Raw genomic sequence first — 26,880 nt, forward strand, 5'->3', positions numbered from 1 at the left:
TCATTGCCTTCTGCAGTCTTTCTGCCCCAAATTGGGTAGCTCAGCATCCTTGGGGTACCAGGAATGGACAGGGTGGTCTGTGCAGCTTGGGAAAGTTTTTCAGACCTTTCTGTTGGGGTACAGATGTTTCCTCCCAGCTCCGACTGGGAGAGCCTTCTTCCATGGGCAGATCCTGCTTGATTATCTCCTCGGTGCAGTGGCTGTCTTGCTAGTTAAGCTGTACTTTTCATCATTAGTCATATTCTTCCTGTGGCCTTTACATACATTAAAGGCTAAAATGGCTTTTTTGGCTTCTCTCTTTTTTTTTTTTCCCCCGATAATGATTGCCCTTTCATAGTTAGCATGTTGCTTATGCTGCCTTTTTTTTTTTTTCTTTCCTTTTTTTTTTTTTGTATGGAAGTGCCAAAAGCATTTGTGTATTTGATGGACAGATATTGCTATTAGCCCATGCTTTACATGATTTTTTTCCACTTCTAATTCATGTACATCACACTTTGATAATTGCGTAGGTCTGACAACATCTAAGATCAAGATTTTTGTTATGCTCAATTCTGTTTCAGTAGTAACATGGAACAGGTCAGTAATTTGTATTAGACTGTAACTAGTGTGTGTTGATGAGAGGTCCACAAAAAGAGTATAAAAATTCTTAGGAAACAGAGCACGGGCAGTTTCTCGAGCTTACAGTGTTTTCTGTTCCTGTTAGGCTGCTTACCTAAAGTTTAAAAAAAACCAAACATATAAACAAAAAGCAACATCAACAACAAACAACCCAACAAACCAAGCACCAGGGTTTTGCAATAAAAAGCGTGCTTCCTATTAGACTGCAAACAGTCTGACAGATTTTTTTCTTCTTTTTTTTTTTTTTAAATTTCCAGTTCCATCCTATGTGATAGTAGGGGTGTAAAACCGCTCTGTCAATATAATACAAATTTGATGTGTTCCACTGTTAGCTGCTGAACGTTTTCATACAGCTAGCTGGGTAGTGGTAAGAACAAATCATCCTTTCTCCGTTGTATTTAACAGGAAGGTAGGTAGGGGCAGGAGGCAAGCTGGGAAACACCTCCCTTGTTTGGGGAGTAAACAGCTTCGGTGCCATCTCGTGCTGGACTCACTTTCCCAATTTATTCTTTTTCGCAGTTTATCAGAAATTCATTTTTTTGGAGCAGGTGGATTACATTAGGTCAGAACAGTGGCCCTGCCATAGCCTGTATCTGTGCATTACCGACTGATTGTATCAGAGGAGAAACACCAAGTCAGAAATAGCATTTAGCATCCAGTCATTTCTGCTGATTAATGTCTGAAAATGCAGGGGTATAAATCAAATAATGCTGGGCACGCTTATTACATTTCTCTGTTACTAATTCATGTCGTGAATTCTTCTGTTGTTTTGTTTGTTTGTTTTAATGAGGAAAAAATGTTCCTCTGTCAGTTCGGAATTTGCCAGCCTCAAATTCATTCTGCTTGCTCTGGCTTTTGTATAAAAAAGAAGACAATTACAAGTTCTCAGTCTTTTTCAATTTATTATTTTTTTTAATATTGCATGCCCTTATGAGGTGTTCTGTAATACAAATAAGTTCTTCATTTTCACTTTCTTTGGTAATTATTATTTTTTTTAATCTCCTAATGAGAAAGGGATGACTCAAAAGGAATGCCTCCGTTCCTATGCTAAACAAACATGTCACATAATCTTTTTCCTAATTTGATCAAACTCTATTTAAAAGATAGGCAGGGGTTAGGGTTCTTTGTTGCTCTCTCCCTGTTGAGATAGATTTACTAGAATTGGGATGTATAATATTTCAGGTGAAGGCAGGCCACCGACTTACAGAATATATTAAAATGAAATTATACATCTATCCCCTTTGTTTAATTTTTTTCATTTCTTCCTTGTCTTTTCTCATTACCGATATACATTGAGGTCTCCTTTTAGCTGTCCACAATGATGCCTAAACTATTTTTTTCCTGAATTGATAGCGCGCTTTGAGAACACAATAAGGCGAGTGAGAAGTTCTCTCCGATCTGCATTACTCTGTATTTATCAGCATTACATTTTATGCTGTTCTGTGCTGCTGTTACCGCTTGATCTGGTTAAGGCTTTCAGCCTCCTGTACCCCTAAATCACGCATTTACCTGTAGATGCAGGGCGATGCCATCACTTGGCATCTCCCAGATCGCTACCGAGGCTGTAAGCCCAACATTTTAACGGGGAACGGGAGTAATTGCTGGTGCTGTGAGACGGGGCCTGGTTGTTTTGTGCCTTGCTGCCTGCTTTTCTCATGTAGGACTTTTAATTAAAGCTTTTGGCACGTCAATGAGAACATCAACTTGACTTTTTGAGGAGATCCCATAGACTCATGAGACAACATTTGTCGGTGAGGACTTCGTTTAGACAGTGTGAGGTTGTCCTTTAGCTCTGGAGGCACCTTTCCTCTCCCCTCATTACCCTCCCAGACCAGTTGCTGCCAACAGGTAGTCTCTGGAAGAGGAGCCCCAGACCAGAGGGTGCAGCCATAGGATAATCCCCAGCCACCCCTCTTCAGCTGGAGCTTCTGCTGGACCAGCCCTGCTGCCATTTCTCAGTCCAGAGAACACCAAAAAACCCACAACGCACCAACCACAACACTTTGCAGTTTTGTATCACTGCAAAACAGTTCTCTCCTTCATCCCAGCTAACCAAAGCCGTGGACATCTTGCTCGGGTGGCCTCGGTCAGCTCCTGCCGGCTCAGTCCGTGAGCCCAGTGTCTCTGCTCTGCCAGCCCCCTGCAAGTCGGTGAGAGTTGGTTAGCTTTAACCAAAACCAGTCTTTGCCCTGTACCCTTCCTCTGGTTTTGAGTGAAAAGCAAAAATCAACCAGAGAACGTGGAGCAGAATCACCTGAGAAAGCCTCTAGGAGAGTCCTGGTTGCAGTGATGCTGAGGTCCTTGTGCTGTACGCTGCCTTCCCAACTTTTCTTTTCTGGAATTCACTGCAACAGTTTGCTGTAGGTTTTTGACCCACTTTGTATCTATTCTCAATTGTTTTGGATAGCCAGCTCTTCCAACAGCTAGGAAACTGAAGTTTGTTTATTATTATTATTATTATTATTATTATTATTATTATTATTATTATTATTTATTACACTTTTTTTGAGCTCTGCAGGTGTTGGGAATGACTAGATGCATGTCCCCAGGAAAGTAACTGATGGTAAGCTGGAGCTGAACTAAGAGGATGGATTTGTGTTCAGCTTCCAGAGTCATATACGGGCTCACTTAATTGGTGTTTATTTGCTGAGTCCTTTGGGTATTGTTTTGGTTTTAAAACTGGAATCTTAGTACAATTGAAACAAGAGAAACTAAAACCTAGGGAAGTGGCATCTTGCTGAGGAGCCTAAATTTAACACAAGCACAGTTCGGGTTCTATTTTAAGCTGTAACGAGTGCTTGCAGTAATATTGTTCCCAAAACCTGAGCGGGATCATTTGCCGCTGCTGTCCTGGCAATCGGCCATGGGGCCGTGAGTCAGCTTCAGGAAGGAACCCGGACACCAACCTCCTCGGGGCTGCACAAGATGTAAATGCTGAGATGTTTCAACTGGTGTAAGCAAACAGATCAGATCCACAAAGTTTGGGGATCTGTGGCTTTGGAGTTTTCTAACACACAGATTGGGGCAGCTGTGGGCCTGGAGAAGGCTGTGCTTTTACCCGTAAGTGGAAAAACTTTTTAAATGATGAACTCGACTGGTTTTGTTAAACAAATTTGATACCCTGCATCCCCTCTGCAAGGCTGTCATTTAATTGTGATTTCAGGCAGCACGTGTGGCTGGGGCAGCTAAGGGATGGCAATCACTTCTGCTGAAAGCAGGCACTCGGGGGCTGTCGCTGCCGGCTGCTGGGGGCTGCAGCAGGCTTTGAGGGCGGCAGGGTTTGTATTTACCCGGTGCAAAGATAAAACACTCGTGTAAAATACATGCAAATGGATCCCTGCCACACTCGGGATTGTTAGGCTTTTATAGGCATGTCGTGAGAGAGAAAAGTCCTGTAGCGCATTACACCTGACCAGTATCGTTAGCGATGGGCAGGAGGGATTGAAGGTAACCGGTTTTAGCACAGACAAACGTCGGTGACATTCCACAGGAAAACTCCTTAAAAATTAGGCAGGAGCACGCTGCAACTCACAACGTTTCGTCGTGGTTAACTGCTCGACACTTGTGGTGGGGTAGTGGTGGCTGACACTGACAAGAGCCACATGCATTACTTAGCAATATTCACACTACTCGTTAGCTCAAATAGAAGTCTGGACTCCTTTTCTTTTTTTTTTTTTTTTTTAGACATTCGTGAATTTTTTCTTAACTTTCCCAAGTGTAGTTTCACTTGAATACTGATCTCTCAGTCCAAAATTCATCACAAGTAGCAGGAATTTTAGCAAATTCTATTTGTAAAAATAAAATCTAGCACCTGATTTGAAGCATTTGTTCCAAACTTATTAATTATCTCAATAAAATAAAAGCTGAATTCCCCCTGAATTGAACATTTTTAAAGCAAAACATGACACCGATGGCATCTCTGGAGCTCCCATCAGACATCCCTTACTCCCTATAGCTAGCTAGCAACTTGTGTGGGTTGGTTTATATTTGTTGTCAATTTTTTCTTTTTTTGAAACAGTAAAAACCAAATTTAAAGTGCTGTGACTGCAGCACCTGAGCTGCCCCTGAGCCTCCCAGAGGGGCTCTCTTTAGGAACGTGCCGGCTCCTGGTGCTGCTGCTCCTGCCGAGCTGGGGATGGGGGATCCCTTAGGGTAATTAAACACTGAGCTGCAGAGTGGACGACACAAATGTGAGAACCTGATTTAAGCTTTACTGGATGCCAGAACCCAGCTGCTGGACGGGGTTGTGCAAGCACACAGGCTGTTCGTGTGAAGGTGTGAATGCAGGTGGTGCTTCTTAAATAGCAATCCTCCCCGAATGGGTGATGTCAAACACAACGCCGGCTGGGATGTCTTTGGTTGAAAGAGGTTTTGAGGAAAGCCGGGGTCTGCTCAGGGCTACCGCTCTTCCCTGCAGAGCATCATCAGCTGGGACCTTCAGAGCAAAGAGCTCTGCCCGGCTGATGCTTGTGTCAGCAGTGAGGTGAAACCTGAAAGGTGCCAACTTAACGCTGGTTATCAGAAAAAATGTTCTGGGTGCAGTGTCTGCCCAGAAGAGCCCTCAAAGCTGAAGGATGACACCAGAAACTTCCTGCCTGCTTTGTTCTTTTTAGCGCAGAGCAGAAACCTCCCAAACTTTTCAGATGCTTACAGAAATAATCAACTTCTGCACTCCATGACAAATGTGGTTTATGTATAAATTTAACTGTGAAAACGTTTGAGTGGCTTCAAAATTAGAGGGATGGCAAGCGCATTGGACACAGTGAAACATCACTTGGAATAATTAGCATAGTGGGTACACAGCCAACAATGTGCTCCTCAGCCCAACAGATGTGAAGAAATACCTTAAGGAAAGGAAAAAATCAAAACAGATAACAGAAGAAGTGTGAAAAACTTGCCATATTAATCATATTAAGACCAGATTATGGCTGGTAGCGGTGGGGGCTGCGTGCCGGTAACGTGACCTCGTGTGTCGGTTGTGCAAACAGTTGTGAAGATTTACAAATCCTCTCTTTTCAGACTCCTGCTGAACAGGCCAAAGCTAGATTACAGCTGGTTCTTGAGGCAGCTGGTAAGTGTTGCTATTATAAATCAAATTATATTCTTCTTTATTTCTTTTCTTTCTTTTTTCTTTTTTCTTTTTTTTAATAATATCAGACAAATGAAACCTATCACGATAGAAATTTTACTTATTTTCTGCTTGACAAAGGCTGAGTCCCTTTCCCATAGCTCACTTCAGTCTCTGGTTAAGTTGCAACTGGTGTGCATCAGCATTGGCATTTACTGAACTCCTCTAAGGAGATAAAGTAAGTGCTTTGTGTTGTCTGCTGTTGAAGAACCAGCGCTCAGACTCCATGCGTTTGCCCTCTTGCTGCTGCTACCGCAACTCTTAGTCTGCGTTCTGAAAAATTTGGTTTTGTTTCTTTAGTTTCTAGCATTGAACTAATTTGGTGCATGTAAATATTTATATTTCTTTGTTTGAAGCGGTAGCAGAAATACGTAGCAAGCTTTCCAAAAGGGTCAGAGCAAGAGGCTGACCTCCATATTAGTGCCCTCCAGAAAGAAGCATTCCTATTTTGTCTAGTGCTAGTAACAAGGAAGGCAAAATGCATGTCTCGGTAACTATTTGGAACTTTTAATTCAATTTGAAATTGGAGGGATCCTGTAGCTTCATGGCACATTTAAAAATTTATGGAAACTCTTGTTCTATTGAACCAAAGGCTAGAAGATCAGTCCTTTTTGTTAATCCTGCTTTTTTGCAGATACTTATCTAAGTCCAAGGTAAGTCCAAGATATACTCATTCCCAAATGAACAGGAGTTCCCTTTTTTATTTCTTTTATTTATTTATTTACTTTTTCAACACTCCTGTAGTGCTGCTGTGGGTTTGGCCAGTGGGCTGATGTAGACCAAGGTTCATTTTGCTCTTCGAGGCCTTGCAAAAATCTCTGCCTTGATGTGGAGATTTTGTCCTCCCTTCACCCAGTCTCCAAGCAGTTATTTTGAACTTATTTAGTTATTTTGATGCATTTGCATGTGAAATTATTATCTGAGAACCTTACACTGTGGTGGGATCATGGTGGTTTATAAAGATATCTGGATATAACATATTGGATGTTCTTGAGGTATTTTCATTTGTCTTCAGATTATTAAAATAACAATTTAACTCTCTAATATGTTACTCTGTGTTGAGGTTTGTCATGCTAATTTATTTCTGTATCTTAACGTTTCCCATTTTAATTTGCCTGTTAAAACTTTGTCAATTTTTCCACACAAAAAGGAAAACTTGCAGTATTTCATATGTGTTGTAATAAATACATGTTTGTCTTTAGTTCAGCTTCTGTCTGTCTCTGGTTTATAGATTCTTAATTTATAAACAGTGATTTCTAATATCATTCTTTATTTTTCCCCCTTACTGAAACCTCCTGTTTTAAGGAATACCATCTTTTCACTTTCCTGGATTTTTTTCGCAGAAAAATGCACCTAGCCCTTTATATTCTATAGTTTCAAATGCGTTCATTGTTCTCCATAACTTTTAATAAACCTTTGAAGCATATAATTATAAAGTAGATGTGACAGCACTGACCTAAAAAAGCACAATTTGTTTATACTACTCACATCTGTCACACCTCATTTTTTAATTTAACACCTGGGAAATGTATAAAAGATACCTAGGAGTTGTATATCATCGTGACCTGGGTCCCAGAAATTTCCAGAAACATATAAAGGGCCTATGATATTTTTTAATTTAAATATTCACAATTGAAGTCGGAAACCTAGATTGAAGCTGCACGCTGCTCATAAATAACTCGAGAGAGTTAATCTGTTTGTTTCTCTTACCATCCCAATTTTATAGGAAAAGAATGTTTCCAGTCATTATTTAGGTGCTGGTAATCTTAAGCATTTATGAGATCGTTCCTACATCCTTTTCCCGGTCCTGTATTCAGTCAATTAAATTGAATTTTTATTAATTTAATTTAAGAGGATGAGCATGTTAATGCTGTTGTTTCAATGTCTTTATTGTGTTTATTTATTGCAAAAAGAGCGCTTTTTTCACCTTTAGAGAAATAAAAGCAAATGGCCGTTGGAGCATTACTGAAGAGCTCCTTGTGTGCTGTTGGCTTTCCAGAGTTCAAAATCACCAGATGAATTGGTGTTGCTGTTGTAGCACGATCACGTAGCTGAACGTAATGGGAATTTTAATCTGTACCTTGGTGGCGATGAACACAGCCGCTGGTTGTGTGCGTAGTGCTCAGTACGGAACGCCCCAGACTTTAAGGACTGTTCCTAACATGCACTCTTCTCAATGGTTTCGATAGACAAAAACGGTTTCACCTTCTGCAGTGCCTCCAAATTACCCCCAAGAGTTAGAGAAGCCTTTGGGAAGGTCCCTGCGCTGTTCATCTCCACTGATGTGCTCTAACGTTGGCATCTCCATTTCCCCTTTCCAGGCAATTTCCAGGCAATACTATCCCATCTCCCACATGAATCTAACATTTTATTTTGTCCCTGGTATTGAAATATATTTGCCCATTTCATTCTGAAGATTTCCATGTATTACTGTACTGTGCAGTGCATATTGCTGTACTGTACTTGGTTTACTTAGCAAATGGTTTTGGTTATTAATGTATTGGCAATGCCTTCGGATGAACATAACACAAATACAGCAAACAGTACCTCGGCTGTGTAAGGTTACAAAGCGTATTAAATGTTAATGTGCATAAATCGAAGCTAGCTTGTCTATAAAATACCAGTGTTGGTTGTAAGAGCAATCTGACTTCAAATTCAAGCTGATGGTAGGTTTTGAACTTTGCTTATAGCCTCTCCCAGCACTACATTTATCTAATATTTAAGTTTGTAATTCCTATTCACCGTAGCCTCATGACATTTCAAATTTAATTTCTTTATGTTACAATCTAGGTTTCTCTTTTGCTTAACCCCATCAAATAGTCTAAATTCCAATGTATCCTTTGTCAATGCCACTTCTGTAGATTAAAACATTATATTAAAAAGAGAGAGAGACTGGGACATATCTGCTGTGTCCTGGTGGAGACACCAAGTTACTGCTCTGTCGGACTTTCGTTTTGAAAAAAGAAATTGTTCGCAATGATACGGGTTTGCAATACGTCCCTATTGAACCGGAGAGTGCCAGGTACAAAAGTTCATGGCCCATGTTTTGCTTTGTTTCTTGTTGTGTTTCAGTTAAATATTTGCACGATAGGGTTGTCTTCTCATTCTGAAGATGTTTGTGTGTATAATTTCTGCTTCACATCAAGCTATTGACTTGCAAATTGCATGGCTTTATCCCTGGGGGTTTGAGCAAGAGAAAGAAGGTGGTGTATGAAACACACCAGTAAGGTTATGGATTTACAGAACATGGGCTTTGAAAGTGCTTTTGGAATGTCAACTTTACCAAGTCCTGCCCTAGTGCAGTGGCCATGGCTTAAAAAAGTTAATTAAACATAATTGTATTCCCTTCACTCTTCACTACTCGCTTCGTCAGCAGCAATGCTTGATTTCAGGGAAGGTGAATGTCCAAGGGCCTCCCCACCAGGCCCAACTCCGTCAGGAACTGTGGATGTTCGGTATCTTGGGAAAATCTGCTCTTAGCATCTTTAATATTCATCTAGGAAATATCAGCCAATTTTCTCTGAAAGCCAAAAGACAGCAAATGGTAAACCAGACCCTTTTTAATAGGGGTTATTTTATTTTGCTGGTGCAATTTGGGGACTTTCTGGTCTCTCGTTACAGGAGAGTTGGTAAAATACAACAAATTCACCTGCGTTTGGGAGGGGAGGAGAGAAAGGCGGCCACCGTTACGTTCAGGTGATCTGCTGCTGTCGAGAAGTTTTGTCTCTGTCCTTTGTGGTGGCCTTGCTACGGGCTTTGTTAAATACCATTTCCTTTGTTAGTGCAGATTGATTTCAGTATCTTTGTTCGTGTTAAGCAGCATAATACTTGAAGACACCGAAGCACTCCCCTTGAATTTTTAGGGCACCTGGTTCTCGATTTATAAAACCTGCCGTTGGTCTCGGCTGTAAATGATATTTGCATGACTTTATTTTCTTATCCTTCCCAATATTTAGCCACAAGAAAGCCTTTTCAGCATTGTCTAACAATATCACAGCAACTTGCCATGTTTGAGCAGATGTTAAGCAGGCAATAGTTGAATGTTAATTTTGAGAGGGTGGTATGTTTAAGCCTATCTGAAGTATGTTGCATGTGGGCCTTCCAGACTTAGCTACAATGCTTTGTCTCTTGGGAGAATTTTAAAGCTAAACCTCTTTCTTTTTGTCACTCTATATGGACTCTCTCAAGTCAGTATAAAGCAGATCATCCCTAGGCTAAAGCTCTTCAGCTTTTGTTATTGGGCTCTGTAGACCTGTAATTAGGCCTCCTGGCAGGCCTTGCAGGCCAGTTAATGGTCATATGGAGTTTCTATGAGGCAGACTGGCTTTGTATAAATCCTTCGTAGGAATACGTTTATGGGTCACTTCCTACCAGGACCGGGCTTTGTGCGGGTGCCCCGCGGGCTGACAGGGAGCAGGTTCCCTTGACCATGGCCAGCTCAGTTTGCGGCGCACAATCTACCCGGCTAATCCCCAGTGTAAACAGAGGATTTAGCCGAGCTTCTGTCACTTACAGTTGCCAAACCACTTGGGTGTCTGTGATTCCTTTCCCAGACTTCATTACTGAGAGAGAGAGAAGCACAGAAGATTTGAGCTTGTTTTGGTATTAAGCATTTGCTTGCGCATATCACGAATATTAAGAAAAAAGTTTCCCATACGCTGAATCCTGCCTTACTAAAACTGATAAGCGTATTAGCAAACCTCCAAACCTTACAGCCAGCTAATTTGTGCCAGCAGTTGTTGTATGGCAACCGTGTTTTCACAAAAAGATTAAAATATGGATGAATATTCCGAAATGTAAATGTATTGAGATGAAGTAGCACGGGGACGTTTCGAGCTAACAATCCTACTGCTTTTACCAAAGGAGTCTGAAAACTTTTCTTCGGCGACATGGAGAAATTTCTTATTCTCCATATAAAGATGATTACAAAAGGCAATTGATCTGGATTTTCAAAGGTCTAGAGTTGAAATAAGTGACTGATCTGTTTTGGGAATCTGCATTTCAATCTATGGCTGAAAGAGCATTCAAGAAGGGCATTTTTGTGCAAAGAATTCTTGATAGAGTTTATTTAAAGGAAACTTCAGCATTGAGAGACTAATATGACATTAGCAATATGTGGTAAAAAATGATGAATAGAAATAAGCGTTTAACATTTATCAGATCTGTTTGGCAGCAATTCTGGATATTGGGTATTTAACTCATTATCTTTGAATTATACTATCAGATTGCTCCCTTTAATTTTGTACCATGCATCTTTATTGCATTTTACATATTCCTTGCAGAGAAAATAATGGAATATAACAAGTACTTGGGCTTTCACTGTTGTAAAAATGCAAGCGTTTTATAGTACTTTCTGCATTTTTATTTTTTACCTACCTTTTATGTTACATTTTATTAGGAAGAAAAATCCTAATTTGCACTCCTAGTGCATGATAAATAAATAGGCCAATATTCTCTGCTCTGTGGTATCAAAATGGCTCATAACAGATGTGGCTGAAAGGACCACATACGTAGACTGTATGATTTTAGTCTGGTGGAACTAATAGGATCACTTGCTACTTTATAGATTCTTGCTTTTCTTTTACTTTAATAAAAACTGTTTAGTTAAATAGGATGGCTTCTATTTTGCTCTATTCTAGCTATGCAAAGTAGTGAGGCTAGCAGGTGGCAACAAGTATGAAAACTTTAATTTTATAGGCATTTATTTTTAAATGCCAAATATATAAAAATGTTTATGGATTTCTAGATTATAGTTTTCTTATTTTTGATTTTGCTGTTTGTGAACTTTCCATTGAAAACTTGATGCCTTTAGCTTGAAATTGTAATTATGCAAACAACTTTAGAAGGACGGATAACATTTGTTGGTATATATGGACAAAGGATGAAGTAGCACATACAATATTTTACCTGTGTCAGGGAAGATTATAATAATTTCTAGATAAAAGATTATTTTGGGTGTTATTTTTAATTTGAAACTATGACAATATAAAGCTACAGCATGTCAGCACATCCTGGGACCAGCCTGTCCCTATCCCACTCGGGCAGCTCTCAGCAAACGCTCGCAGTGGGCAGCCACCCGCTCCCGTGCTCTGTGTGGGCTCTCCAGCACAGGATCAGGAGTTTTGTTACGCTGCAGGTTAGAAAATAGCATGTAGCAGTTATTGAAGATGGAGTTTGTATTATGGTCTTCTACAGAGGACAAGCTATTAAAGCATTGAAGATACAAATAAAGTGGATTAAAAGAAAATTTTGGTTGGAATTCATGAAGCTCACTACTGCAAGGTTGTCCCGAGGAGGCCAGAAATCTCTTCATGTGATGAAATCTTTTCATTCAGGCACCAATCTGAGGAGAAGCTGTCCTTCCCCTTGCTGCTGTGCTTTCAACTGCAAATGTCAATTAACTGTAGCCCCAAAAAACGGCATTTTTTTCTTTTCCTTAATTTCCTGTCATTTAAATACTCTTTCCATGCTTATCTCTTCTCCTTATAGCCGAGGTTTGGTCAGGAATGGAATTCATGAAAACTAGGTAATTTAGGAAAATAACCTGGTTATGGAGTTGGTGGCCCCAGTATGTAGGACCACTGCTGACCCAACTTCTAAGTGTCAAACCTCATTTAATTGTCAACAGCAGCAGAACGAGCACTTGGGGAGAAACTGAGTGATATGGGAGTGTCCAGAATGAAGCATTCTTCTCAAAAATCTACCTGAAATAGGAGTTTTAAAGAAAAGAAAGAGAATCATTCTGTATTCATTATGATGGACGAGCTTTGAGTCCCTATCAGGGACTCAACATTTCCAGAGCCCCCAGGACTGAGGAGAAGACAAGCCTGATTAATATTAATCCTACCAAACTGGCAAATTAGCGTTGGCCTTTGAAATGGCCTTGGTTCTCGGCTGAACTTCCCATCGTGTTGCTGGTTCCTTCTGACACTTTCCCCGTTCTTGGTGAGGAGAGCCTCAGTGCTTGGGTGCTGCACGGCCCCGCTGTGTCCTCAGGCTCCACTTCTCCCAAGCCCATCTTTTCAACCAGGATTCCTTCAGGGGACTGCACGTCACCTATCGTCTGTTGGCTGCAAAGCAGGTTGCTATATTTTAGGTAATTGCTCTGGTTTACTACCGTTTACGATACTGCGCTATTAATCAGGCGTGGTGATTAATGCTTGTGTTGGAGGGCGCACCAAGTCTAGACTCTTAACTCCCATCCCTACAAGGATGGATTTTTTTAATTTATTCAGTTTATGATTTTACAGTCCCCATCAGAGCATTTCAGGTCTAATCCCATATGTAGTCTTGTGTTAGCCCCAAAACAGCGGAAAAACTAAAGGGCAGTTGATATTTGGAAGTAAAAATCAAGCATACCTATTTTCCACCAGGAGATCCTAATCTAAGAAGAGCTGAATTAGCATATTGTGCTACAGACAGCCTCTGCGCTTGGAATCAAGCCAGTCCTGTATTTAATAATTAAAGAGGAGTTTAGTAAATAAATTTAAAAAATCAAGAAAATGAATGTTAGAACAGAATTGTGATACCTAATTTTGATGCTGTGTGTTTCGTGAGGATTGCAGTTCGTTTCAGACTGAATTGCACCGAGATGCACAAAATATTTAACCTCACCTGGTCAGCCTGGGCCATCGAGCTTCACAGCCAGGCCCAAGTGCTTATACAGCTGGACACGAAATCCATTTATTCATACGTTACTTGCTCCCAATTTGTTGGCAAAGCTACATTATCTCACTAGGGTAGTAAAAAAAAAATAATACTTTCTGCACGCTAAGCTACGACTATATAATTAAGAGTCATTAATCCAAGTAATTATTTTTTAAAACATATTAATGGTTTTGTCCTTATGGAGTATGTGATTTTGAAGTGCAGCTGTTTTGTGTCACTGCTGAGCAGAGTAAACACTTGTTTCATCAATAATTGCTCCAACTTCGTTTTCATGATTGCTGAAAAATATGGGGTTTTAATTCAATTTGGGTGCAGAATAAGATGTGTTTGAAACAAAGTAATTCACTTTTTCAGGTTATGGTACCGTTGTGGAGGGGTATAAAAAGCGTTCATTTCCTGAGCTGATTTTAGGTTCTTACCAGAGATAAAAGGAATGCTTTGAACCACTTTTGTAGAATAATTTTCAGTGTCCATTTTTTCCAGTTTAAGAAGCCAATGAGTTGTTGCTAAAGTGTACCCTAAAAAAAAAAGCCTGAGTGCAGTACTGGTGCCTTGGAATATGTAAGCAGGGGTGTTGCAATGTGAAACAGAGCCTTCAAGTAATTTTTGCGGTAACTTTACTAGTTAGCGAACGTTTATTACCTTAGAAATATACCTAAAGCTGTGAGAATTTCTATTTTTTGTTACTTTTTAATCTGAGACCTGTTTCTTGTGCTACCAAGAAACAGAAGTATCTCAGGCCTACATTCTAACTAATGGGTTTTCAGTAACGTAGCATATGGTATACATGATTTTGATGCAAATATGTGTGCTAATTATGTGCAGATGAATCTAGCAGTCCTGCTATTGATCTTAAGTCAAAGACAATTTTTCAGTTAGCTTAAGTTTTATATCAATTCATATTTAGCAACTTTGCCCAGTAATTTAATTATACACCGTTTTGGCTGCAGAAACCATATGTGGTTGTGCAGCAATTTTCTGTTTAAACCTGCCTTTGGGGAAATGTTATGTCTTAACGCTGATAGCACAATGTTTATTTCTCACAGTTTGCACGATCTGTTGTGCCATCTTCTCCACGTAGGTGCCAGCTTTTGTCTGTGGTCATTACAGTGTTAGCCAAATGTGTGCCCCTAAAATACATTATGACAATATACCCTGTAAATCCCTGCATATTTACCACCCTTCAGTTCAGTTTTCCTACGAGTACAACTGGAGACTGGCTGGATTTCATGGCACGTGTACCCAGAAAAGGGTTTTATAGTGCTCGATCTGCTCAGCAGCACTGTCTCTTGCTGGTGGGCGTGAGTTGTGCTCAGTGTTTAGGGCTTCTCCATCTAATTTCCTGATGTGAAGCTTGCCAGGGTCTGTCATTCAGCTTGCTAAAGGGAGAAACAAGAGGAAAAGAGACAAAATGTCCTTGTTCTTTCTTGCTGTGATGAAGCTTCCTGCAGGTTTCTGGGTGTGGAGGTCCTTACAGGTGGCGTTGCTCTCTCATCCTCCAGCTTGCATCTCCAAGGCACCAGTACCTTAACAGATAAATGCATTTGTCTGTTGTGTAAATAAATACAAATAAATCCATTAATGGATCTTAGATCACAGTGCCCTTTTGAGGTCATTCAACTGTTTCAGGGAGTTTCAATGACTTGCCAGTGATCACAGGCACTCTGTTAGGCAGGAAGCTCCTCTCCACAACTGGAAAACCAGTGCGTGGCCATGGCCATTCCTTGTGGTGCAAGCCCAGGAGCTGGGACTAGCCAAGCACAGGCAGGAGCTGCGGGATCACTCATGCTGGGGACGAGGTGAGATGCTGGGCATGGCTGGAGGTGATGGTGACTTAGGCTGGATAGTAGGCGGGTCGAATTGAGTGTGGTGTCCTTAATTACGTTACTGATGGCTCCTTCTCAGTAAAATCCAAATTGTTTCCCCCCAAAAATCTGAAAAACTTCTGTTCTTCTGCACAGTAACAAAATGCAAAAATATTCTTGAGTGGTATCAGCTTGCAGAAATACAGGTTGGGTTTAAAAATCTTAAATCCTGGAAAATACAGCAGGAATTTGTGAATCTTAGTAGCCACGGGTCCGCAGGGCTTCTTCCCTTAGTTCGGCATCAGTTCTGCTATCTAAGCTCACTTCCCTACTTGTTGAAGAGGGGTATTAAATTGCATCATTTTCTTGAAACATTTCATGGAAAGGGGAAATCAAAACCTGCTATTTTTCTGCTTTTCACATTCATCCTTTCAGGAAAATCTGAAATACATGCAAGGTGCTCTCAGTTCAGAAGTTCAGTCGTCCAGCACTTGAAGACCTTGTTTCATGCCTCCATGATCTTCTTATAAATCATCTATATTAATTTTTGCACTTGAATCAAGAATGGTATTTAATGTGGGTAATAAAATCCTTGTTTTACAGTTACCGAAAGAATATTTATCACGGCTTTATTAAATATGGAGAAGTAAGTGTGCCATTTTTTCCAAGTGCTTTCGTTTGCTCATGTTTTCTTTGTTGACCCAAATGAATGAAATTAGAACAAACAATCTCTGAGTCATTTGTAATCAAGGCCTGATTAATGGAGTTTGGTTTCATAGCCATTATTCATTCAAGAACACCTGATATCTTTCCCATAAACAAATTGTGTTTGTCCAAATTAAGAAATTAAATGAAGCATTTGATGAGTTTATGATTGACCCTTCTAACTCCGAGCCCATTAGTCAATGTCGTTATCATACAAAACTGTTTGACTAATGTGCTGTCTAAAGAAGCATGTGGATTTATTATGATTTCTGATTAATGCATGCTGCAAGCCAAACTACTAGATTGTAATAATTTTTTGATTTTCATTTTAGCAGTCGCTGAAGATTTTCATCTGTGATGAAATGCATTTGTGTCCCATTAGATTTAGAGATGATTATGAGGTGTCGACTGAATAAATCTTTAAAATATAGTAGTGGAAGTTTTGGAAAGATTTTTTTTTCCCCTGGTGGTGCAGTTGTGTTAGGCTTTTTATAAGGATGACCACCTATATTTAATAGGCAGTTTTGTGGGATTTAGAAGAAATTCTTATACTTATGATACTGCCAGTAAGAATTTCTATAAAAATAGGCGTTACTGTTTTCCTTTTGTATCGTTCATACTTTTGATACATCAGATTTTAATACTGCTATTAAAAAAATAAATAAATAAATCATGTTTTTTTGCTTAATCTGGTTATTTTGAAAGGAGTTTTTTATAATATTGAGAATGAGAATGTTCGTGAAAAGTAGATTTTAATATAAACTTTTAAAATAAAAAAGGTAGCTTTGTTTCAAAATGCCAAAATATTGTTGTTCAGAGAGTTTATTCAGTTTTAGCCATCTAAAAAGATGTGCTTTTCTCATTTACTTTTACAAATGTAATTAATGTGTGCTCTGTATAAAAGGGTATCTGATAAAATTAGGGAGAAGCAGTATTCCCTTCATTTGTTGGAAAATTGATATCTTCAATAATCCTTGCTTTTTCAGTATCTTGAAAAACTATTGGTTTTCAAAAAACGTGATGTTATAAAAATGCAGCCTTTGAGGACAAAATTGATTTCTGTTCTCACCTAGACAATTTTTTAATCTTGAAATACAAAAAGTATGCAGCGTGTCTCTTTCAAACAGTAATGCTCCTTCTGCTTTGTTGGGGTATTCTGGAGTACAACCAGTGACTTACTGGTGTTTCACTTCATTGCTAGGCCATTGCTTTGGCTCGCTTCATTTGGCCAAGTGAAGGAAAGGCATCCTGTATGAACTATAGCTATGGGAATTCATAATTCACAGCTAATGCTGCTTGCATTTGCTGGATATCTACCTGTAGATATCAGAACTTACGCTTTTACATGGAAAAGCTTGCAAATATGTCAGAGGGGTGGGGAAAGGAAAGAAAAGATGCGCATAATTTTTCTAATAATATTTCTTATTTTCCAGAAGAAATAATATATCTCTTTCTTTAGACGTGGTATTGCTTCCATACTCCTAAGTTAAACAGTAAAATTCCTAATTGCCCCAAAGTGATATCGGAAGTTAGAACCAGAACAAACTGAGAACAGTGTAGGGGCGCTGCTGGGTTTCATCTGCAGGGGAGTGTTGCCTGTCCTGGCAGTGAAACGCTTCACCTTCTAACAGCATCCTATTTTCATTCAAAATAATTGTTTCCAAGTCTGAGTGCATTGCCAGTCTCTCAGCTACTTCAAGAAGTGTATGGATTAATTTCATCTAAAGCCTAACGAGTGTTTTCCCTTTGCAGAAAAGAAAGTACCTCCCAGCTAGGAGCCTTGCATACTCTGCTCTGAAAGCTTCACATAATAAGTATTAGACTGTATTCAGAGAGTTTATTCAAAAAAAATCACCCAAATATGTGATGAATAAACTTACATTTAGTGCCTAGAGCTATATTTGCCTGTAGCATTAAAAACTCCTAATTCCTCGTCTGGCGTTGAGCTGTGTAGGGAGACCTGAACAAGCCCCAGCAATCGGCTTTTGATCCTAAACCAAAGAACGTGAAAGTGCCTGAGAAGTGAATTAAAGCATCGCCCAGGATGCTTTTTAAGAACAGTTACACCCAAATAATAAGATGGTAAATAATTATAAAGGCCTAATAATGAAGATGGTAAAGATGGTGTTTATTCTTTCCTTGAACAGTGTATGGGCAGATAAACCATATCTATGTACATACACCCACGTGCCTTATGTAGCCTAAAAAGAAACGCTAGGCTTTCATTTAACAGTCTTCCAAATACGAATCAATATGCAAAAGCAAGAAAAGTTCATACTGAATTAAATTTGCAGACAATGATTTCAGCCGTGTTGCCAGAAGCCTAATGAAGAATTGCACTGTGATACATGGGAAAGGGCAAAGCGGTGTTGTTGTTAAATGGCACGAAGAACGAAAACTTGTGTCCTTTGCTGGATCACTTGTATTGATTACCCTGGCCAGAAAAAAAAAAACGTTTTGAAACTCAGCTAACTTGAACAATCAAATTATATGCTTCTCTGTCAGATCTTCCCATCAGCCCTCTTCCTATTGCTGCTCTGCGTGGCTACCGTGTAATTTAGTATTGAAGCTTTCTGGGCAGACTGCTTTGTTTAAGCCATCGTGTATCCCTTTATGGTGTTAAAATACCCACTGCAACAATTTAATCAGGGTGTTGTCTTAAAGGTTTGAGCGTTGTAAGCTGTTGATCTTAAGCCCTGGGAGAGCTCTCTGAGAAACGTTGCTGATTTTGTACCAGGGCCTCTTCGAGCAAAGGGAATTCAGGACTCTGCTGCCATCAGCTCAAGGCAAGAGAACCCGAAGGGCAGGCTCGGGCACAGATTTCTCAGTTCTTTATTGAAACAAGGGTTATCCACATTTACACTATAAGAGACTGGGCATTTGAGGCCCCGAACTGTTCCCACATGATCTTTGTGGCCAAGCTCAGGGATCCACAGCAGTGGGCACAGCCCGAGGGTCACCACCTCTCATCCATGCGGGTTAAAGGGTGGCAGTCTTATTCTTGGGCATTTATGAAACAGGGGAAAGGCAGTGATATGACATCTGTATTTGCCCATGTTGTCCCAGGTTTTAATAAAAAAAACTTGCACTGAATATTGGTAATAGTCGGACCTACGCCTAATTGCTGACTTAACTGAAAACGCAGCGCTGGAAGCGGGGTTCTTAACAGCATCTCTAGTCAGTAGCGTGTCAGGATGAAAACATCAGGTAGGACCAGATGTGTTTTGGAGGCACCCAGCAGAACTTGATGCTGAGGTTGTTCCTGTTCTCCCTGGGTCATTCCCATCTGCAGCCCCAGCGCCGTCCCGTGCGGAGCAGGAGCCGTCCCTGCTGGGGTTGGTTCCCAGTTTCTGCTGCAGCGTGTCTGTAGTTTTTAAAGGCTTATTAGGCTCCCTTACTGGGTTTATTTCTAGCATTTTAATGGAGGCAAAGGTACTTTTGTGAATAAAGCCACCGCACGTGCCCTTTCCCTGCGGCCGGGGCAGGCGTTGCCATTTCAACCCTTCCCGGCCGCCCCGGCTGGCTGCACCTCGTCTGTGCCTGTAAGCTGTACCTTATTGACATTTTATTCAGCCTAGGAACAGATGATAAAATGAGCTGTGCTCTTCAGCAGATAAATTTACAGTATTCAGCTGTTTGTAAGTGATTATGCAGGGCTGCAACAAAATAAAGCCTAAAGCATCATATTAGCTGTGCTGTTTATATGGGTGCTAATACACTTTGAATAAAACCCTCAATTACTAAGCACTTTTGAGTCCTGACAAGACAGTCCCATGACGTTAATGGTATCTTTATAACCTTTTTAACTTCTTGTTTCTCTGACAGAGCACTACAATAACAGCAATGGGTTTGCCCTTGGCAAGCAAAAACTCATTTTGAGAGGATAATAAGTATTTACTATTTAGATAGCTGGCAATAAAATTTCTCTGAATGAGATTTTCCTGAGAAAATACAAACTGATTAAATTACTTTCTTTAATGGACTGGTGAAGCATGTAATAATAGTTTGTCGAAGCAGCAAGTCTAATGTTTAGCTTTTTTTTTTTTTTGGTGAAAACCCAGTGGTTTGTGGTTTTTTTTCCAAGTAGAAATTTTCATTGGGAAACTTATGGCAACCTTTCCATGTAAGTCACGAGATACTTCTTCATCTTACAAATGCGTAATAAACTCAAATGTTGGCAGCCAGCTCCCAAGAGTTACAAGAATCCCTAAATATTCTCAGAAAGTTGCTCTCGTGTAGTAGCCGGGTATGTGCAGAAACACGCGGTGCACTGGCAGCCTCTCTTTTAAAATCCCCCCTTCCTGGAAAGCCACTCAGGAGGTGTGGGGGCTCGAAGTACAATATTTTGTGTAATGGCTGGGTGCCTTCCAGCAGACGGGCACTTCCCAGGTGATGTGCAATATTTGTGAGATTAAGGGAAAAGGTCCTTTCACGAACTACAACACAGTCAGATATTTAAACTGGTTGGGTTTATGGCATTCCTAAATAATGTCATGCTAAATGAAGTCAGAAGGGAAACCACAGAAAGATCACATGAAGAAAGTTGATGCCAAAAGAGCAGGTTTTACAGATCCCTCCACATCTGAGGAAAATGTGTACTTGTAAAACTGATTTGTAAACGTTTACCCACATTTCTAACCCAACTAACAGTTTACGTTAAATAGGTAAGATTATTCCCATTCATGTCCTGAGCAGTTTTTCTTTTCAAGTCTGTGCAAATGATGGATCTTAGAGCTCATGAGGACCAGGATGCATCTGCTCAGTACTAATTTGGGAAATACATAACGGCATGTATATGCATGCAAGACCACACCGCTTTCCATATTTTCATTGTCAGCCGGAGAATTTCATCTTGTCACTATAATAAAATTTATTGAAATTGGATCCAGAGTGCCACGCGCTTACGTTAAATATTCCTGAATATGCATGTGCTACAAGCACTGATTGCAGGCTTTCATTTTCTCTCAAACCCCTGGCACCGCAGTGCATTTTTTTCCTGGCATTTTGTAATTCTAGAAAATCTGTATTCTTGGCATTGGGAAGTACCGGGGTACCACCTGACAGTAGTAGCACAGCACTGGAATAAGAGGATAATATTTCTTTTCCTTTTCTAATTTAAACATCAGTCACTATATGGAGCTGCTGCGATGTTGCAAACAAATTCATAAGCTATACTATATTTGATTTAAAAAAAAAAGAAAAACAACACTTTAGCTTTCTCCAGCTCAATAACTCCCCTGAAATGTGTTTTTGTTCAGTGTAGCTCATACAGTGCTGCATAGGTTTATAAATTGAAATCTCACTTTTTTTGGACGTAGCAGCCCGGATGAGTGATGGCTGTATCTATTTGCCATAAAATTTTAATTATGGAATAGTTATGAATCATTGCTCCTGCTTTTTAAAGTGTTAAAATATTAGAGCTTTGTTATTTATTAAGCTTGTGAGGGTAGAGGAAGAAAACAGAAGAGAATTTGAGTCGGTATGGGCTGGATCCTGACCTGAGATGTTTCCTACGTGCACCCATGGAAGGTCGAGGTGCCACCTCGGAGCTGGTTTGTGGGACAGACAGACAGACAGACAGACAGCACCTGCCCTCACCGACAATCCAGCACAGGTACTGAGGCCCCCCTCCTACAAAGCCTGACAAATATTATTAATTTCATTGCTTTAATAATCCTGTGGGTTTTCAATATAATGCTTTACAACCTCGCTGTCTGTAGGGACTCGGGCTTTAGCAACGGCCGTCAAAGGAGTGGAGGAGCAGCCCTCTGCCTTTGTCCCCTCAAGGTACAAGCATGGAAATAAGCACAACGTGTTCACGGATCAATACCAAATTGAATATTAAAAAAATAAAAATAAAACAACTAGACTTTTGCAGGACTGTCGATATCAGCAGCAGTTAATGTAAAATTGTATTAATTACCAGAGTTTCAGGTGTTAATGACTACAGCATCAGCATATTTAAATGCAAAAACTCCCATAGCACCATCAAAACACTTGATATTTCCTTTTTTTTTATAATTCAGGCTGTAAACACATGCAACCACACCTCGTGTATTTGGCACGTGCAGGCATTATTTTAAATGTCTCCCGCTTTGAATTTTTCTTTCTCAAAATGAGATTCTCCCTTTCACTTGGGAGCCTGACTGTCATGGGCAGGGCTCTTCCACCGAAAGAAAGTAACAGATTGAAGTGGTTTCAGGGCTTTAATCCCTTGGTAAATTAGCCAGCAGGCTTGCCTTTTCATGGATGTGCTAAACAACAGGTTGATGCCATTTGGGCATTAGCAACGAGAACCACCTGAGGGAATAGGAAATGAATAAGGAGAGATGTAGCACGGGGGGACAGCGTGCCTATTAGTGCTGCTCATACTTCTGCCAGAGAGAAGTGATAACGCTAAATGAGTTTTTAAAAGACAAAGTTGGGGGATTATACAGTCATTTATGATTTGATTAATGTGTAATTGATCCTGGTAATAGCAAGCATCCAGGCGGTGCTGTAAACTCAAAGGAAAAACAAAACAAAATCACATCTTTTTTACTATGAGTCAGGAGTATTTTCTCATTTTCCTTCATCTTGTATAGGAAATTTATATCTGAGAGTTTACGCAATATGCAGATATTCAGATTGGAGTATTTTTAGCCAGTAGTTGAGGAAAAGCAATTTTGTCAAAATAAATATTTTATTATGCTTATACCATAAATTTGTATCAAAATAGGTCTAAAATCTAAAAATGACTTAGCTATTTGTTTAAGCTTGGTTTTGTCTTTTTTTTTTTTTTTTTTTTTTTTAGACTTGGTAAAAAAAAAAGATGTGTGCTGTTGTTTATGGGTATTTTATTTAGCTGGTAACATAACAGATAATGGTACTCTAATGAAGGAAAATATTAATTTTTTGTGCTTGCTGTAGTAAGAAATCAATAATACTTTTAGGAAATATAACACAGAAAGCTGATGGAAGATTAAAAATGTTAAAACTTCCCGTTAGCCTCTAAGTCCCTCCTTTAGAGCTTTTAATTTTCTATTTAGAAGGGGGGTTTAGGGATCAATATGAAGATCTGTTGATAATATTATATTTAATTAGAGTAATCAAAAACCATGCTTAGAGCATGACACCTGCCAGGGAGAGCTTCAAAACCACAGTAAGCAGCATGTGTTGGTATAGTTTCTGTGCTTGTCCATGGGCACTAATCTGGGAAGAGTCCCAAATGGGGTAGCTACTCAGCTATTTCATCGACTTTGATCTGGTTTGGGGGGCAGTTTATTCTCCCATAATGCCATTGATCAATGATTTCCTTTCAGCAGTGATGTAATTAAAGAGCTTTAGTCAGCTTGTGCTGTGTTGTCTTGAAATTTATTATTCTGGAGATTTAAAGAAGATCGATAGGGTGCAATGGCCCGGTGTTTAGACCAGAACTGGAGGACCCTCGGAGAGAAGGAGGCACGCATGAAGCACGGCTCCAGGACACAAGCAAGATGTTTACCTGGGACCTTGAGCTGACCTATGCACAGCACATCCTCTTTAACCAGTAGCGTTTTGCTACCTATTTTTATCGTGCAGACTGGAAACTCATCTGTTCTGGTCACTATTGATCTTTGCTTGTTCAAAAGAGCTGAAATCAAGTACTGTAAGAAAACAGGAGTTAGAGCAGATATGTGGATTTTTTTCAGAGAGATTTATTGCTCTGGTGGCAGAGTATGCCCGCTTCTTAAAATAATCTTAGAATGATATCTCAAAAAAAAAAACAGTCATAAAGTTATCCTGAAAACAAGGTAAGATTTTTTTGAAAATGTAAATGTGATCTAGAAGGGAAATATTGCCTATTACTGTGGTATAGCCCTAACAGTGCTACGGAGCTGGATGAGAGGAGAGGCACCAGAAGCTTCTTTCTGCACGCTGAGCAGTGCTCTGGCGGGGTCCAGAATTCCTCTCTGTGGTTCCCAGTCTTGTTTATCTCATGTGAGTATCATTTGCCATCCTCAGGACAAGAAAAGAGGCGTTAAAACCAGGAGGAGGCAGGTGGATTCTTCAAATTCTGTGGAATTACTCAGCAGTCCCAAATTGTTCAGTTCTCATAATTTTTCATCATTCTTTTCAATTTTTTTTTATTCAATATTTTACTTATCTAACTTAGAATAAAAACTGATCTACTGAGCTTGGTCTCTAGCTAAGGCAAAAAATCTGTCCCTGAAGTGTTTTTGAGGAAGGTTCTGGGAATTAACGTTCTTCAACCTTGGCTGGATGGTTGCTGGTTGCTAGAAATGTCTAAGCGTTACTTCTAATTGTGTACTTTTCCATCCATAAAGCCATTACCTCGTTGTGATTTTCAGTAGCACAGTTTCCCAAGTCAATGCCCTTTCCTTTGACTTTTGCCACGCTCTCTGAGGGTTGGCTTTGCTCTGGATATTATGTCCTGAGGGACAGCCAGCACTCAGGGTATGCGTGTTTCTAAGTGTGCTGTGTGCGTTCACGTTGTGTGCACCAGAAAAATGCTTTTAAAGGAATTCTTCTGGTCATTCCTACTTATCTGAGTTCAGCATGCTTCATGTTAGTCTTGAAGCGCGTGGGTTGAGCTCCTTTCAAAGGCTGCTGGTTGAGAGGGCCTGGGCCTCTTTGCTTCCAGATTCTCTCTTTCGTACTGCACCGTTTGCTGCTCTAGACATAGCCTCAGTCTCACCAGCTTTCATATAAAGTCCCCTGTAGTTTTACCAGAAGCGATTCCTTTGCTCCAGTAGAAGCTATCATAGAGCTACCGAGGAATGCAATACAGAACCATGAGCTAACACTGGTTAATTAACAGATCTTCAGCTGAAAGAACAGATTCTACACAAAGGACGTACAGACACCACGTCGGTGTGCACAGAAGTTCAGGACAGCATTTGTTTTGGACGGTGGGCCCCAGCAGAAGCACGGTGCTGTCAGTTCAGCGAGGTCTTTGCCATGCATTCCCTCTCCTCATCATTGCAGCTATACGCCATTAAACACTCAGCGAGCCTTCAATAGTTCAAATTATTTATGTTTTCTAATAATGGGAGAAATATACTCGAAGTAAGCTGCAAAAACAGACTTTGCAGAGCACTCCAGTCGTAAGTTAAGGCTGGCTGGAAATGAAATCTAATTGAAGAAAGTCTGTGGAATTTCTGGTGTTGAATAAGGATGCTTATTTATTACTTCGGTATAGCTCTATGCGAATATATAGATGCACATGTCTGTACTAAAATTATGCTGTCCAGACTTATGAGAGCCAGTTGGAATCTCTCAAGGTTGCAGATGAGTAAGTGTAAATGCATGTGTATATTATAAGATGCATGCCCTTGGAGGTGACTTTCTCACTGATGACAAATCTTTCTTAAATCCTCTCCAGGAAATCAGTCCTTTGTTGGCTTTGAGTCTTTGACTTCTCTATTTTCCCATTTACACTAATGGATTTTAATAGAAGTTTAAAAACCAAGCATTTATTTGAAATACCCCAAGACTTTTAATACTTCAGAAAGATGTTTGATACCCCAAATTCCTCTCTGAATTATTTAAACAGTGCTGCAGCAAACAGTTTACTCGGTGGTGCTCAGAGCGGTGTGTAGGATGGGTGTAGTTTTCTTTTAATGCAGCTATTGAATTCAAACCCGCACAGCCTCTGGCAGAATTCCAGGAGCAATCTGCTGTGCGTAGTGAAGATAAATTGTTTGTTTTCAGCAGCATTTCTTCATCTTCATCAGTTAATCTGGAATGAAATTTTACAGTCAGCCACGGCATTTTTAAGCAATATATTTACCCCTTTTATCCTGCGGGAATATTTAATAACGCTGTGTACAGTAAGTGATTATAGTAGTTAAGGATACAAGCTGAGGATGTATAGTTTCCCATCATTTTTTTTCTATCCAAATGAGAGCTGTACTCCGGTGCAGGAGCACGCGTTTGCCGGGCTTTGTGCACCCGGCTTTCAAGGCTATCAGGAGTGTAATTGAGTGTGTGTTGGCATCAGCAATAAGTCTTTCACACAAATCTTTCCTTGACACACACTCCCCCTTTTGGTGCCAGATGTCAAGTTCTTTTGGATGCCTGTCTTATGATTTTGCAGTTAAAGCACAGTAAATCCTGGGAGTTTTCTGTGCCTGGCCCCGGAAGCTTTGCACCTCCTCATTTCCTGACTCTCAGGTGCGCTGTTCCCTATCCCTGGGCACACTTCACATTGCCACTCTTCGGTGATGATTCTCAAGGACACTTTCTTGATGTCTTGGTGTTTGCTGGCTTGTGGTAGGTTCCAAGCTTTTTATTTCCTCGTGAAAAAGTTGTTTATTTCCTCAGAAGAGTTGTTTGCATCTTCCATTCGAGAAAACGCATTTTTGATCCTTTTGTTTTTCATTGCTTCACAAAGATTTGTCATTAACGTCATGGTAAAAATGGAGAATTGTCATGAGCAGGGTGAAGGAAGGTCCCTCTTTCTTCAGAAGATCTCTAAAATGCTTCCTAGTTAATGCAACATTGTTCATATATCCATTGTACCCCACTTGATATCAAGTTTGCTTTGCATTGTACTTATGAAAGTGTCATTACAACTGTAATTTTGTGCTTAGAATTTAATTCAATTTGATATGGCTGCGTTTGGTACAAGTCATTTCTTAGGCAGTGCTGTATATGTGCACAGCATCTCTTTTTTCTGTGTAGCTTTCTTCATGAGAAATGCATGCTCCTGGTTTTTCTCTAACACTTTACTGATCATTCAAGCATTTAAGATATGCCTACATTTTAAGCATAGTTGAATAGTCCCAATAAGATCTACTCACATGCTCAAATTTTGGTATTCTCGGTGGAGCAAGGATTCAGTCAGTCAGACCAGGTGTTCTCCTCGTAGAAGGAACAATCTTTGCTTGTTCCAGCCTTTGGTTTTTAGAATAATCTTGTAGCTCCTGAATCTGTTAAGCAAAGCATTGTCTTCATCATTTGGACATCATTTCC

General features: G+C 40.0%; 1 protein-coding gene across 3 annotated transcripts in view; it reads left to right on the plus strand.

The window, feature by feature from the left end:
- RSRC1 (arginine and serine rich coiled-coil 1) overlaps positions 1–26,880 on the plus strand; it is a 139,766-nt gene that overhangs the window by 74,047 nt on the left and 38,839 nt on the right. For all 3 annotated transcript variants that reach the window (XM_068691850.1, XM_068691849.1, XM_068691851.1), the window contains one exon: positions 5,638–5,689. In XM_068691850.1, coding sequence (XP_068547951.1) covers positions 5,638–5,689 — 52 coding nt within the window. The remainder of the gene's footprint in view (positions 1–5,637; positions 5,690–26,880) is intronic.

This window comes from Anas acuta, chromosome 9 (assembly GCF_963932015.1).
Source record: "Anas acuta chromosome 9, bAnaAcu1.1, whole genome shotgun sequence".
NCBI lineage: Eukaryota > Metazoa > Chordata > Aves > Anseriformes > Anatidae > Anas > Anas acuta.